Here is a 13,735-nt window from a genome sequence, read left to right as displayed (position 1 = left end):
AGCCCCATCCCCCACCCCCCCCAATCCTCCTCACACCCCACAGCCCCCTCACAGCCCCCCCCCTCCCCTCCCCTCCCCGCGGGCTCCCCCGGCCCCGCGCCGCAGCCAATGGGGTGCGGGCTCGGCGGGAGCCGTGACGTCATGCCCCGCCCCTTGCCGAGCAGCGGCGGAGGCAGCCGGAGAATCCCGAGCGCCCCCCCCCCCCCCTCCCCACCTCCCTCCCCTCCCCACCTCCCTCCCCTCCCGGCTCCCAAACAAGATGGAGGCCGGCGGCTGCTGCGGGCACCGGCGCTAGCGCGGCCGCCGCTCCTCCGCCGGGCGGGGAGAAAAAATAAAACAATAAATAAATAAATTTAAAAACAAACAAACAAAAAAAAGGGCAAAAAGGCTGGAAGCGTCTCCATCCTCCTTCCTCCTCCTCCTCCTCGCTGCGCTGGCTGCTGGCCCTCCCCACGCCGTCGTCGCCCTCCTCCTCCTCCTCCTCTTCCTCCTCCTCCTCCTCCTCCTCCTCCTCCTCCCGCAATTGTCTGCGCTCCGGCTCCGTGCATGCCCGCGCCGCCTCCTAGGTGGCTGCGGGGGGTGGGCGCTCCCGGCGCTGCCATTCCGCGCATACCTCCCCATGTCCCTGCGCCCGCCGTGGCCGCCCGCAGCCGCGCACCGCCCGCTCCGGCTGCCGCTGCTGCTGCTGCCGCCGCCGCCCTGAGAGCCGCGCCCGCCCGGGGCTGAAGCCGGGGGCGGCGGCGCCGGGGCCGGGGGGGTCTCGCCCCGAGGAGCCGCCGCACGCCGCAGCCATGAGCAGCGCCGCCGCCGCCGCTGCTGCCACCGCCGCCGCCGCCGCCTCCTCCTCCTCCACCGCCGCCGCCGCCACCGCCGCGGCCGGCAGCGGCGCCGGGGAAGGGGCCGAGGAGGCGGCCAAGGACTCGGCGGACATCGCGGCGTTCTTCCGATCCGGTGAGTGCGGGGCGGGGGTGTGTGTGTGTGCGTGGTGGGGCTGTGTGTGTGTGTGTGTGTGTGTGTGTGTGTGTGTGCATGGCGGGGTGCAGCGACATCTGCCCCCCGGCTTTGTCAGGTGGCCCCGCGGCCAGGTGGGAGCCGCCGGGCTGAGCGCGCCGCCCGGCTGGGCAGTGTCCATCTTGCCGCCTCCTCCTCCTCCTCCTCGGACAACGGCGCCGCTGCGGGCTGGGGGCCGGGAGCCGCCGCCGCCGCCGGTGACAGGTGCGGCTGCCGCTACCGGGCGGCGAGGATGAAGAGGAGGAGGAGGAGGAATAGGAGGAGAGCGGGAGCCGAGGCAGCGGCGTGCCGCAGGGCTGCGGCCACGGGGGGAGCGGAGGGCGCCCGGCCAGGCGGTGGTGGCGGCGGGGAGGCGGCCGCCAGCCGGCCCCGGGGCTCCCCGGCCGGCGCTGACAGCCCGGCGGGGTGCAACATGGAGGCCGCCACCGTGCCCCCGGTAATGGCGGCGGGGAGGGGGCGGCGGCGGCCGAGCCTCCCTCCGCTGCTCGGGGCCCTTCCCCGGGCGGCGGCTGCTGCTGCTGCTTCTCCTCGTCCTCCTCCTCCTCCTTCTCCTCCTTCATCCTCCTCCTCTTCCTCGCCGGCGGCGGCTCCTCGTCCCCCCGGGCAGCCCCGGGCGGGGCGGGCGCTTCGCTCCCTTGGGCTGCCTAAAAAAGGAGCGGCGTGAGAGGAAAATGCAGACTCACCGCCGGGAGAGATGGAGGGGGATTGCCGCTTTTTGCCTGTGGTGGAGAAAAAAAAAAAAAAAAAAAAAGACAATAAATAATAAAGCCGATGGCTGTAAGAAACAATGCTGACGAAGGCTGCGTTAATTTTTTTTTTATTTTTAAGGAAAGTCCGTGAGGGAAGTGGGAAGCGGCGCGATGGGTGCACGGTGCTGGCCGTGCTGGGCTTCGTGGGGATGAAGGAGGAGGTGTGATTCGCAGCAGGCATCCCAAAAACAGGGTTTGGAGCCGCCTGTGTGCGGACAGACGGACCGAGGCAGCGGGTCGAGGCTGCGAGGGGCCTGGTGCTGCCCAGAAACCTGTCTCGCCTGACAGCGCCGAGCGCGAAACTCGCTGTGGAGATGCTGGCCGTGGTGGGCTGTGGTGTGGAAGAAGGGCTGATCTCAGCCCTGCCGCTCTCAAAACGCCATTTTCACGCTAAAATCGAAATGCTGGGTCCCGGTAGTAGGCTTGCGTAGTTACAAAGAGGTACGCGTCGTGTAGTAATCTGGCAGCTCTGGACGACCCAGCCAGCTGTATTAATAGTCAGCCTCCACGCTGGTGTGTGGGCAGGGGGATGACACAGACTTGATGAGCTCGTAAGTGGTGCAGCGAGGACTTGTGATGCTGGTAGCTTCTGATAGCAGGGGAGTTGCACCGAGCTTAGTCTTGCAGCAGCTGAAAATCTGAAAGCAGTAGAGAAAGACATCGCGTGTTTATGGAAGAACTCTTTTATAATATTTAAAGACTGGCGTTCCCATTTCTCTGTTTATGCGTGGAGGTGATGTGGTTCAGCCAGGGCAGCGTCACACACTGGAAAAGGTTCTGGCATCTCTGTGGGTGTTTGGTATTGGGAAGAGCTCATTGAACTCTGCACCCCTACATGATCGACTATTCGATAAGAAAAGGGTCCATTAAAAGATCATGGTGCTTCCCTTTGTTTGGACAGGAGGTACAATTTTTTTTTATTTCGGTGAAACACAATGGACACAGCGATCAATGAACAAGCACAAAGCTTAGTTTGGTGTACGTGGGAGCAGACAAAATATTTTTCTCTTTACAGTATTTACAATGACAAATGCTTCCTTTTTCCTGTCACTTGCAGAGAATGTCAGCAAAGCTGTAGCTGTTACTTAAAAGAGAAAATGAGTAAAAATGTTACAGTGTTTTCCAGGAGAGGGGAAAAAAAACACCCAAAACCAAATGAAAACCACAATGCCTGAACAATCAGTTCTAATCTTAGGTCAGTTAAATTGGTCAGTTGTACAGCCAGGGGGGGTGTTAGCTTTCCTCCTGTCCTTTTGAAAGACAAAGCCTGAAGCAGAACTGAAGTAGCCTGAAGAACAACATTTCAGCGTTTGGAAGATGTTTTATTAGGATATTGAACAATGGCCATGTTCACTTGAAATGTGCATGTTTCCAGTTTCTGCTTTGGTTATGTAAATGTAAACTCCCTCCGAGTTGTTGTGGAAATTGGTTGCAACTGAAACACAAAGACATGTTACTGAAGGAAGAAGCTGGACTGGAAGTGAGGTGGTACTATGAAAACATAAAGATAAGGAGTCTTGAATTTCAATTTAAAATTAGATGTATCAGAGTTGGAAGCAATAGAGGCAGCTTACTTGTTATGTATTTGCTATCCAGATCTTATTAATTGAAGATGAAAAGGCGAGAGCACCTTGTTAGATCTGTCACCTTCTTTGTGGCACGATTAAGAGTGAAACCGCTAAGAAGCAGAGATGGTGCCAAGCAAAGCGATTACATTTGGACCGAGAAAACACAGTGGTTGTAGGAAGTGCCTTTCTGTGCTATATGTAAACTGGAGATTAGAGATGACAGTGTAACTGATGGGGAGGATATGTTTTGAGCTGAAGGTGTGTAGACAAGTGTCCCTTTTTGTCTAATTAAAGTTGTGCAACTTGATGAATAAAACCTCTTAGTCTACAATTTTGTTTTATAATTCTAAGAGTCTGGGTAGCAAGGTATTGATGCATGTGTTAAGTATACAAGATCTATTCTGCGTCAAAGTATTAGGTACAAACCTCTCAAAATGTATTCAAAGCTTTAACTAAAAATCATGTGAACATACTTTTCAGGAAATAAATGTACGAAGTGAAATTGAGAGACAGTCATCAAGACATGGCTTGCAAGGCAGTAAACATACAGAAGACTTGTTTGTTTATGCTGTCTTTTCATTGTTACTGTTTTTAAATCTCCATCCTTAGAGCTTCAAGTCCCTAATATTTTGGGAAGGTGGTGCACCAGTCAGCTGACATCTTTGCGATGCGAGAATGAGAGCTGTCCATTTAAGTTTAGTCAAGCTATTCTAACATCGTCCTCCAAGCCAAATGGTTATTGCAAGTTGAAGTTCATTAATTTTGTTTTTAGGCGATGAGAACAAAACTTTTTTTCCGTCCAGCATCTCAGCTAGGTATAAGGGATAGTGATTGTACATCATAGTTAAATTTACCTTCCTGGGATGCTGAAGAGGTCTGTGAATACCAGACAATGCAGAGAAAAAGGCTTGCAGACACTTAGGCAACTCTTAGCTAGACAATATAGCAAGTACCTTTATAAAGGACTGCAAGAAGTCTCAGTGGAAAAACAAATAAGCAAGTTGCCAACTGATAACTCTTTGCTGTTTTGTGATGCAAGTGGATGTAATTATTTCCTGTATGATAAATTACATCTGAGAGCCTTCGGAGAGCTGTGCAGTAACTTCATTCATGCACAGACCGATGGTACCATTTCTGAAGCCCCTGAGGAGATTCTGATTGTTACCACTGCTTATTGCAACACTCACCACATTTGCAGAAGCAGAAAAGTTTACATTCTCGGGGACCTTGCTCTGGCTAAGCCTGAGTAGTTACGCACCCTATTGACAAGATGTCCAGGGTGACTTACTTTTCCTTTGTTTTTCGGACATTTCTGTCTTTGCCAGATCAAATCCAAACACATCTGTCAATCATAATTCAGAACTTGATCTAGGAAAGCACAAAGGTGGAGGACTTGCCATGTTAAAAATGAGTCTCCGCAGGTGGCAGCAGTCCTTTCTCCAGAGGAGGTCTCTGAGATGGAAGAGTGGGTCTAGAGGAGAAAGGTGTCTGAAGCACAAGGTTTGGTGTGCCACCTCTCCCCGACGGGAAGTCGGAGAAGGAGGTGGTTGCCAGAACAGTTTTGAATGGCACTTGATTCTAGCATTGTGTGCTTAGCCTTTCCTGGAGCTGCTGCTTATTGTAAGCTTAACGGTAGGAAAACTTTAAACTTTGTTTTGAGCTCTATCTGGGCACTAAAATGTTTGTGGGAGTATTTTGGGAAAATGGGATGCTGAATTCTGTCGTGGTTGTGGACATCAGGTTGAAGACTTCTGCAAGTACCAGTGGCTTGCTTGAGAGACTTTGGTCAATCTGCATAAGGCTTGAGTACAAGTCTGCCTATTGCAGGCTAGGCTGAGTAGGTAAAACCATATAGGAAGTATTAACAGCATAAATGCATTTAGTTGTTGTTTCTTCCTCTTAAATGATGAATTTGTGGCTTGCTTAGTTTTCGTGAATAGTGCTTAAATAATAACCTAAAGATAAAAACCAAAGGATTTGTTGAGAAATGCAGGATTTCAAGTTTAAAGTGAGGAACTGTATTTTGTTTCTTCCTTGTCACCGTGTTTTGCACAACTTGGTCTTGTTGCTTTACATTAGTGTCCAAGTGTAATAGTGGCTAGGAGGGCTGTCTGTAGTAGATAATATTAAAAATGCTAGTGAAGAAAATAAAATCTGTTGGAAGAGGGGAAGAAAAGAAGGGGGGAGGAAAAGAAATGGAGAAGAAAGTATGCATACTGTGCAGCAAACTTTTCCATGAATACTGCTAATCAGAAACATGCTACCTTGTAGATCACGGACAACATAACTTTCATACTAGGCATCAAATTTTAAAACCAAGGGCAATTTTCAGCTTAAATCCGTGGAGCAGAACACACAACGTGTCAGGTTCAGATAGCGGCTTTCTACCAAGGTTTATCCATCTCCTGCCGATACGTAGCGGCTGACTTACAGTGAGTGCAGTCAGAGCTGTGGTTGTGTGGGTTACTTGGCATGGCATCTGGGCTAGCTACAGAGTAGCTGCAAACATCTAATAAAAATAGTCTAATAGGGAAGCCAAAAACCAAGTGTTGGCAGGGAAAACCGGTGGTACCCCACGTGGCATCTCCGTGCTCTTCTCTGCAAGTATTCGTTCGGGGCCCTGCGGCTGTCAGGAGCTGGGGCACCTTGGGGGTTTTGTGAAGTGGTGAGGTCCGCAGAGAGCATGAGCTACGAAACAGGTTGGCCATTGCTTTTCACGACTCTGTTATTTTGTCCTATGAGCCTCACTGGTCAGTGAGGAAGTTGCAGCAGCGTTGCTGTCATTTGTGCTGCCTGATTCAGGCTGGGGAAGAAGTGGGACCTCCTGTGAAGTTTTCAGTTGGGCTCCACAACATCCATTGTAATAAGATGCGGGGGGAGGGAGGGAGCTGAAAAAGCTGAAAGACAGAGAAATGTCCCAGCTTGGTAGTTGCAGGACTAAAATAACTACAGAAACAATACAATGGAGAAGTTACTCTGGGAATTGTGTTGTTGGATTGACATTTCCTGGAATAACGAGCGAGAGGACAGCGCGTGTCGGTGTGAGGCGCAACAGCTGCTGTGCCACTTCGTTTGGTGTGGAAGAGCCAAACCTCTTGGGGTACTGAAGGACAGGGAAAGGTAGAGGTTAGGTTGTGTGTGCAAGAGAGGCAGAAGTCATGATCATTACCAAGAGGAAACGGGATTACTTGTAACATCTGTGACAGCTGACAGTTGATAAACTAAATGCATGTTTGAAGTGGAAGGTAAATGGGAGCTAGAGAAAAGCCAGGCCAGTTCTTGAGAGGAGTAAGTTTGAGCAGGCATGAAGCACTGACACGCTCAGAACTAAGCTTAGAAAAGAGGCTTGTTGCAGCTCAGGCTTGCACTGTTTGCAGGGCTTCATTGCTGTGTAAATGAGGTGGCTGGTAAGCTCCTCGCAAAGAAGTGTTTTCTCCAGCTGGATGTGTTCTGCAGAACCAAGTATGAAACTTCAAACTGAGCTTTCACGTGGCTTCCCAAAGCTTTTCAATGTAAAACGGTTGTGAAAATACATAAAATCTTGACAAGGATTGAAAAGACTTTCCCTATCCCAATATAAAGAGAAAATACTACAATCACTCTACTATTTTTCAATTTTAAAAAAGTAGTTCTAGTGTGAACAAATAGCACTCTTTAGATGCAGACCGTTTGGTCAGTTTATTAATAGGCTGAAACTGCACTGTGATTTTGCTCTGCAGCTTGAAGAAGGAGATGAGATCACTCTGAAATAGCTGTTTATGGTCAGCAAAAGCGTTAAAACAGGAAAGACATGCAAACTTTGGAAATGCCCTGGTAGGTGTGTAACGTTCTTTTGAAATTAAATGATGATTTTTATTAGAACAAAGGGAAATAATTTTTCTTCTTGATGCTGTGAGAAACAAGTATCGTCTAAAAATAAGAGGTCTACAACAGGGCTACTGGTTAAAATGAAAAATTAAAGCCATAGCAAGCTATTTTAGAACTAATCACTAAAATGGTTGCATGCTTGGTTCTTCTCATAAAGACATTTGTTTGATTTAGAGAAAGAACTTTGTCTAACTTAACATTTTTTTTTTTCTTGGTGCAGTGAAATCAAAAAGTAGATTACTGGTGAAGTAATACGCATGATCTGCAAAGCTGAGTCATGTTCCTTCAGGAAGGATACTGCTGTTTTGAGAAAACAGATCACTTTCCCAGTAGTGAGGAGGAGGAATTGAAATGACAAGGAACAACAACTCAAGTGCTTTTAGCAGTAGACACTACATTAAAGCACCCGCTTTTGCATCTCTAGAATAGGTTGGTATATTGATACACAAAGAGGAGGGTCAAAAATGACTTGTGTCCACAACGTTTCACCAAACAGTCTGTGTGGCAAGAGCCTACAGGCTCAGCTGTAATGACACCAAGCCCCTTCCATTCACTTGTCTGCCAAATGGATGTTCTAACTCATCTGAAATTGGAGCTGTGGATCCCAGATGCTTGTGGTTGCACAGAGGAGCTGGGGCTGGCCTAATTGTCTTTGGGCATTTATTTAAAAAAATAGGGCTGGTTTCCATGGTTGTTGAATGGAGTCTTGTCAAAGCATTGTCAAATCTGTTTCATCACCTTACATCATTACTACTGCCATGCATAAATGCCTGTAGCAATGATTGATTTTTCAAAAACAAAGACAAAAAAAAAAAACCCTGCATATATCAAACAGGTTTTCCTAGTGTGCAGTGCTCACCTGTGCATCTTGCTGCTGCTTTGAATGTGGCATTTGTAACCTGGAACTTAGTAATACTGATTTCAGTTCTTCAGTGTTTTATAATGCTGCTTTTTTTTTTTTTTTTTTTCCCCAAAAGAGGACCTCTGCAGAGAGGTGAGTAAATTCCTTAGTAGTATCGTGGATGGTTAGGAAGCAAGATTTAAATGATCAGAAGAAAACTGTAGGTCTCCAGCAGTTGCAATGCGCCAGTGGATTGCTTTGTCTGGTATGATTTATGTGGAAGCGTTTCAACAGGGTGCACAGATAATTCATTCCTACAAATCTGTGTAGGAGTCAAGTTAATATTATCAACTTACGCAACAGTCAGAATGTGAGGCTCAGATTCAGGAAGGTTTGTTTAACTAATTTGCCTGGGAATAAATATATAGATAAGTGTGTGTGTATGCTGGCAAAAAGAATATTCTGTGTGGCTTGAAAACTGAGCTGGTTTGATGAATCTTAACAAAAAGTTGGGGAAAAGTATTCTGGGCAGTAGGTGCCTAACAGCACTATTGTGACTAATGTGCTGTGTTCTGGTCTGCCATGAAAATAGCCAGAGTTTAATTACTCATGTTTCCTTGCTGTTTTAGTACGTAGATGAGCAATAATAGTCATTCTTAAGGTGTCTGCAGACTATGTGAACAACTAACAGTGCTTTCTGTAGTTAGCTTCATACGCAAGTGTTTAGCAATTGGAGGCTGGGGGTCTGGGGTTGTGGTGAAAAGAGATTTCATAAGTGCTGAAAAATTAACAGGGAAGTACACTGTGGTCAGTAAGGCTCACAAGGAAGTGTTAAATACCTACTCGTTTTTATATAGCCCATTACCTCACTTCTTGTTTAAAAGAGCAAATTAAAATAATAATAAAAAAATATAAGAAATTGCTGCATTGTTATGCATCAGTGAAACCTGCAGCCTTTTGAGATAGTCTGGCAAGGCATTTGGTCAAAGGTTTTCTCTAAGCTTTGTGATTGTCACAGAGCTGGTAAATAACTTTGAGGCCATCAAAGAACAAGAGATGTTATTGTTGAGATTTCTTGACAAAAATAATTGTCAAAAATTGAAGTCTTGGGGACTGCTTGTTTTCAGAGCCAAGCAGATGTTAAATTCTTAGACGAAATGGGGTGACGTGTCTTAAAATTTGGCTGAGACAATAAAGGGAGGATACATAAGAACAGCAGGAGAATACATCAAGAACATCCTGAGAAGTGAGTTAGAATAAATGGAGTGTTTAAATACTAGGCATTACTTAGCTAGCCTCTTACAGTCCACAATGTGCTATGCTGTAGCCATTGTGTAGACTTGGCTGTACACTACTGAATAGAATTTTCTAGTGGAGCGCTAAGGTTGTAAGACCTTTGCTTTCCAAATGTTTTTCATGCTACTAACTTCTGGACATGTTAAGTTATGTAGCATTGGAAGCAAAGATGATATCATTTTCTGAGAACGTGAAAATGTTCCTCCCTCTTCTAAAAAAAAAAAAAATATTTGGGTTAAGGTTGAAATGTCTTTGCTTTTTCTAATTCTTGTGGAATTGGAGAAATGGTTATCTGCAGTTGAAAGCATGGGAAAAATGTGGAAAGCTGCAGCAAAGCAAGGTGAATCGATATGTAAGTTTGCTGTGGATGGTTTCTGTTCTAAAGCTGATCAGACTTTAGACGTCAAACCCCACCCTTTTGAAGCCTCCCTCTGCTACTATACAGAAATAAAATAGGGTATGGTATCTCTGCTAAAGAAACTGAACAACCGTGATTGTCATTTTTGAAAAAAAATCCATTCTTAATATCTAAGCTTTTATCCCCAACTTAATTTATTTATCTATTTTGTTGACGTCAGTTAGCACGCCCATTTTGGTTGCAATTGCACGTCAGGGTGGCCCTAAAACAACAGAAATGTGATGGTTACAGCATTAGCTTATGCTCTGCTTTGCACCCCTTGGAGTCACGTTTTGTATACGTCAAGTAGCTGTTTCTGCAGTTAGGGATAGTTGTTAGACTTGGACTTGTCGTGGCCTGCAAAGCTCAGAGAGGAAATCAGTGCCTTGCCGTGCTTATCTGACAGGGCTTCTTGTCAGCTGGGCTTCTGTAAGGACAACAAAGGCAAGCCAACCTCAAATTCATTAGGACTGTGATACCTTTTCAGATGGAAGGACTACGTGAGCTGTAATCTCTTATCTAGTATAGCAACTTGTTGGTTGGCTTCTTGGTGCTTCAGTAAATAGATAGATAAAGACATCAGCTTCTCCAAATTTAGCTTTTCAAATCAAAACAAGAACACTCACTCGACTAAATTTCTTGTCTTGGTGGCTTAGCAAAGAGTAAGAAAACCTGAACTTCATTTTTGTTCCCGTTGTGGGAAAATTGTACTGCTTGTCTGTTGAATTACCAAGTCAGCAGAGCTAAGGCAAGCCTGCTTGTAAGAAAGTGATAAAATACAGTTTGGATCTCGTGGTGATCCTTGCTGAGGATAGCCCTGATGTGCTGCTGTCTGTTGGTGCAGAAAGCAGTATCATTTATTTGTTGTATGCTGCAAAGGTTGCAGTTGGATTTGCCTGTCCTTAACTCGGAATAAGGGTAATAAGGGTGCAGCTTCTCCAACAATAACCACTTGGCGTGTGTGTGTTAACTTCTTTTTTTTTTTTTTTAAGCTTGGAATCAGATGCATCCTTCCCTAGCCAAAGGGAAACATTTGAGAAGCTGTGACGCATTTACACAGATGAAGGAAGGAAATGTCCAAAAGAGTCAAAAGCTAAATATAGATCAGTTTACTGAGTTGAACTCTGGGTGGGAATTGAAGAACTAAATATAAATCCAAATTTGTACCTTTGTAACTTACATAACCGAGTAGTATAACCCTTTTCTGGTTTTTCATTTGTTAAACTTTATAGTGGACAACTTCGGGTAAAGAATTGTGTCAAGCCTTGTGAGAGAGCTTTCCAAGTGCCTTAAATACGAGACGGCACTGAGAAGTCTAACCATTTCTCGATTATTTCTATAGCCCAGTTTAATTCTCTGGAAAAGTGGATTGTGGATTTTACTGTGTGGGTTTTTGTTGTTTTCTTAGCTCCGCTGTGGAAATTATATTTCCTGAGTTGGACAGTGAGATTGAGTGCACCCTCAGCAGATTTGCCAACGACACCAAACTGTGTGGTTCAGTCGACACGCTGAAGGGAAGGGATGCCATCCAGAGGGACCTGGACGGGCTTGAGAAGAGGGCCTGTGTGAACCTCAGGAGGCTGAACAAGGCCGAGGGCAAGGCCCTGCATCAGGGCCAGGACAATCCCAAGCACAAGTACAGGCTGGGCAGAGAACGCATTGAGAACAGCCCTAAGGGGAAGGACCTAGGGAGTGTTGGCTGATGAGAAACTTGATATGAGCCGGCAGTGTGTGCTTGCAGCCCTGAAAGCCACCCATATCCTATGTGCATCAAAAGCAGCGTGGCCAGCAGCGTGAGGGAGGTGATTGTGCTCTGCTCTGCTCTTGTGAGACCCCACCTGGAGCCCTGCCTTCAGCTCTGGGGCCCCCAGCACAAGAAGGACGTGGACCTGTTGGAGTGAGCCCAGAGGAGGGCCACAAGGATGATCAACGGGCGGGAGACAGGCTGAGGGAGGTGGGTTTGTTCAGCCTGGGGAAGAGAAGGCCCCAGGGAGAGCTTCCAGTACCTAAAGGGGGCCTGCAGGAAAGCTGGAGAAGGACTCTGTGTCAGGGAGTGTAGTGATAGGACAAGGAATTATGTTTTTAAACTAAGAGGGTAGATTGAGATTAGATAAAAGGAAAAAGTTCTTTATCCAGAGGGTGGTGAGGCCCTGGCACAGGCTGCCCAGGGAAGCTGTGGATGCCCCATCCCTGGAGGTGCTCAAGGCCAGGCTGGATGAGGCTTTGGGCAACCTGGTCTGGTGGGAGGTGTCCCTGCCCATGGCAGGGGGTTGAAATTAGATGAGCACAGAAGTGCCATCAAAGTCAAGATAAGTTGTCTTTTTTTCTGGAGCAATGCTTCCCTTTTGGGGAGACATGTACTTTGCTGGTAAAACAAGCGTTACTCTATTTGTAAACATAACTAATAGTAAGTGCAGTAGGAATTTATGGGTAAACATGGTAGCACTAGGGTCTGTAACTTTAAGCAGTAGCTGTCTCCACTCCCTCCTGCCTCCCCCGCAGATGAGGGGTAAGGTTTGCTATTTAATGTCTTCTCTTTTCTTAGTGTGTTGCCTACTGAAGAATGTTTACTTGACAGATGCATTAATAGTTGTGCTCTTGTTTGTTTTTGTTTGGTTTTCCAGAGGAGCTTAAGAATGTTTTTTCAAGGTTGTTTTGAACAAATTTTGCTGTCTTTGATAACTAAAATAGTATCTGTTCCAAGCAGCAATTTATCTGTTAAGGCAATAAACAGTTTGTAGAAAAATGACCTGACTACTTACAGTAGTGGTTCAGTGTGCCAACTGGAACTTGGTATTCATGAAGTATATTGGGATGTAGCAAAGCATTGCAGCTACTGTTCTTAAAATCTCATTTTTGTAGCGTGGTGTTGAAATGGATTTGCCCATGTTGCTGTTCTCGCTGTGCTAACCGCTGTCCTGAAATTAAAGCTGTAAAAACTCCTTGAAAGACCAGCTGGTTAGCTGAGTTGCGAACTTAATGAGCGATGTTTCTGCTTGTAGGCAAGTTTATGACTTGGAACCTGTGCCAGGGCTGAACTTGCAGTTCACGTCCACTGAGGCAACAAGAGGGGCATCAAGGAACAAGAAGATAGAGCTCCCCATAGTGTTGCAGATGGTCTTTAGGCAGTGAAAAGGAAGTTGTAGAGTCCTGTATTTGAGTGTGGGAAGATAGGCATTGGGTATACCTTGATGTTAAGGTACAACACTGAGGGACAGCTTTTGAGTTGTCTAGGCAGCCTGAGCTCAACTCCTTTGTCTGCATGTGCTGCAGGATTTGTGTGTGTTGATACAGCAGACAAAAAGATCGATTTTTAATTTATTTATTTATTATTTTTTGTGTGTGTGTGAGTTTGCCAGCAGGCAGCATGCTATTCTAGGCTTGAATTTTTGTTCGTGCAGTGTTTTCTGGTACTTGTCATGGGAATTTCACTCCCGGTTACCTCCTCTGCAAATACATTGTGTTCTGACTTGTGTTGCAGCTACAAAACTTCAGAGGTGAGTACAGCACTGTCTGCTTTGGGTTCCCCTGGTTTAATGAGACTTTTCTTAGGGCACGAGAGATTAGAGGAAGGATAGCCATCTTTTTCCAGAGTGGCTTTTTACTGTCTTAATTGTTGTCCTCACGTGTGTGATCCCTTCTTTTGTTCCTCTTGCTCAATAAATAAGACAGAGGTCTGGCAGACAATGAGCTCAATCACTAGGCATCAGTGTTCATCTCCATAGGAGGTCCATTATGTGTACACAGATAAGTAGGGGGTCATATGGAAAAGTGATGCATTGCAAGTGTTAAAGCATGTGTGCTGCATTGAATAATAAGGGTTGCACAGGCAGCTTTTGTGCTGCATTACCTAGTTTCTGAGTGCTTTTTTTTTGTGGCTGCTTCTATCAAGCTTGGTGCTAGCTCAATTAAGTCATTGTTTAGGGTTTTTATTTAGGGTTTAAGTTTTTATGAAATGCCTTAGTTTATGATAATAGATGATGCTGGTTTTAGCAGACTATGCTGG

General features: G+C 46.3%; 1 protein-coding gene across 3 annotated transcripts in view; it reads left to right on the top strand.

Annotated features, from left to right (window-relative positions):
* The first annotated feature begins 556 nt into the window (after positions 1-556).
* The window catches only part of TRIO (trio Rho guanine nucleotide exchange factor), a 243,363-nt gene continuing 230,184 nt past the window's right edge, over positions 557-13,735 (top strand). For 2 of the 3 annotated variants that reach the window (XM_084281722.1, XM_084281725.1), the window contains exon 1: positions 557-951. In XM_084281722.1, the coding sequence (XP_084137848.1) occupies positions 792-951 (160 nt within the window). In that variant the 5' untranslated portion in view covers positions 557-791. Of the gene's footprint in view, positions 952-1,920; positions 2,202-13,735 lie in introns of those variants that run through there. The other variant, XM_084281723.1, reaches the window with a different exon arrangement.

This window comes from Netta rufina (assembly GCF_964035555.1).
Source record: "Netta rufina genome assembly, chromosome: 2".
In the NCBI taxonomy this organism is placed as follows: Eukaryota; Metazoa; Chordata; class Aves; order Anseriformes; family Anatidae; genus Netta; species Netta rufina.
Note: the sequence above shows the minus strand (reverse complement) of the source record. Positions and strands in the feature narration are given on the sequence as shown.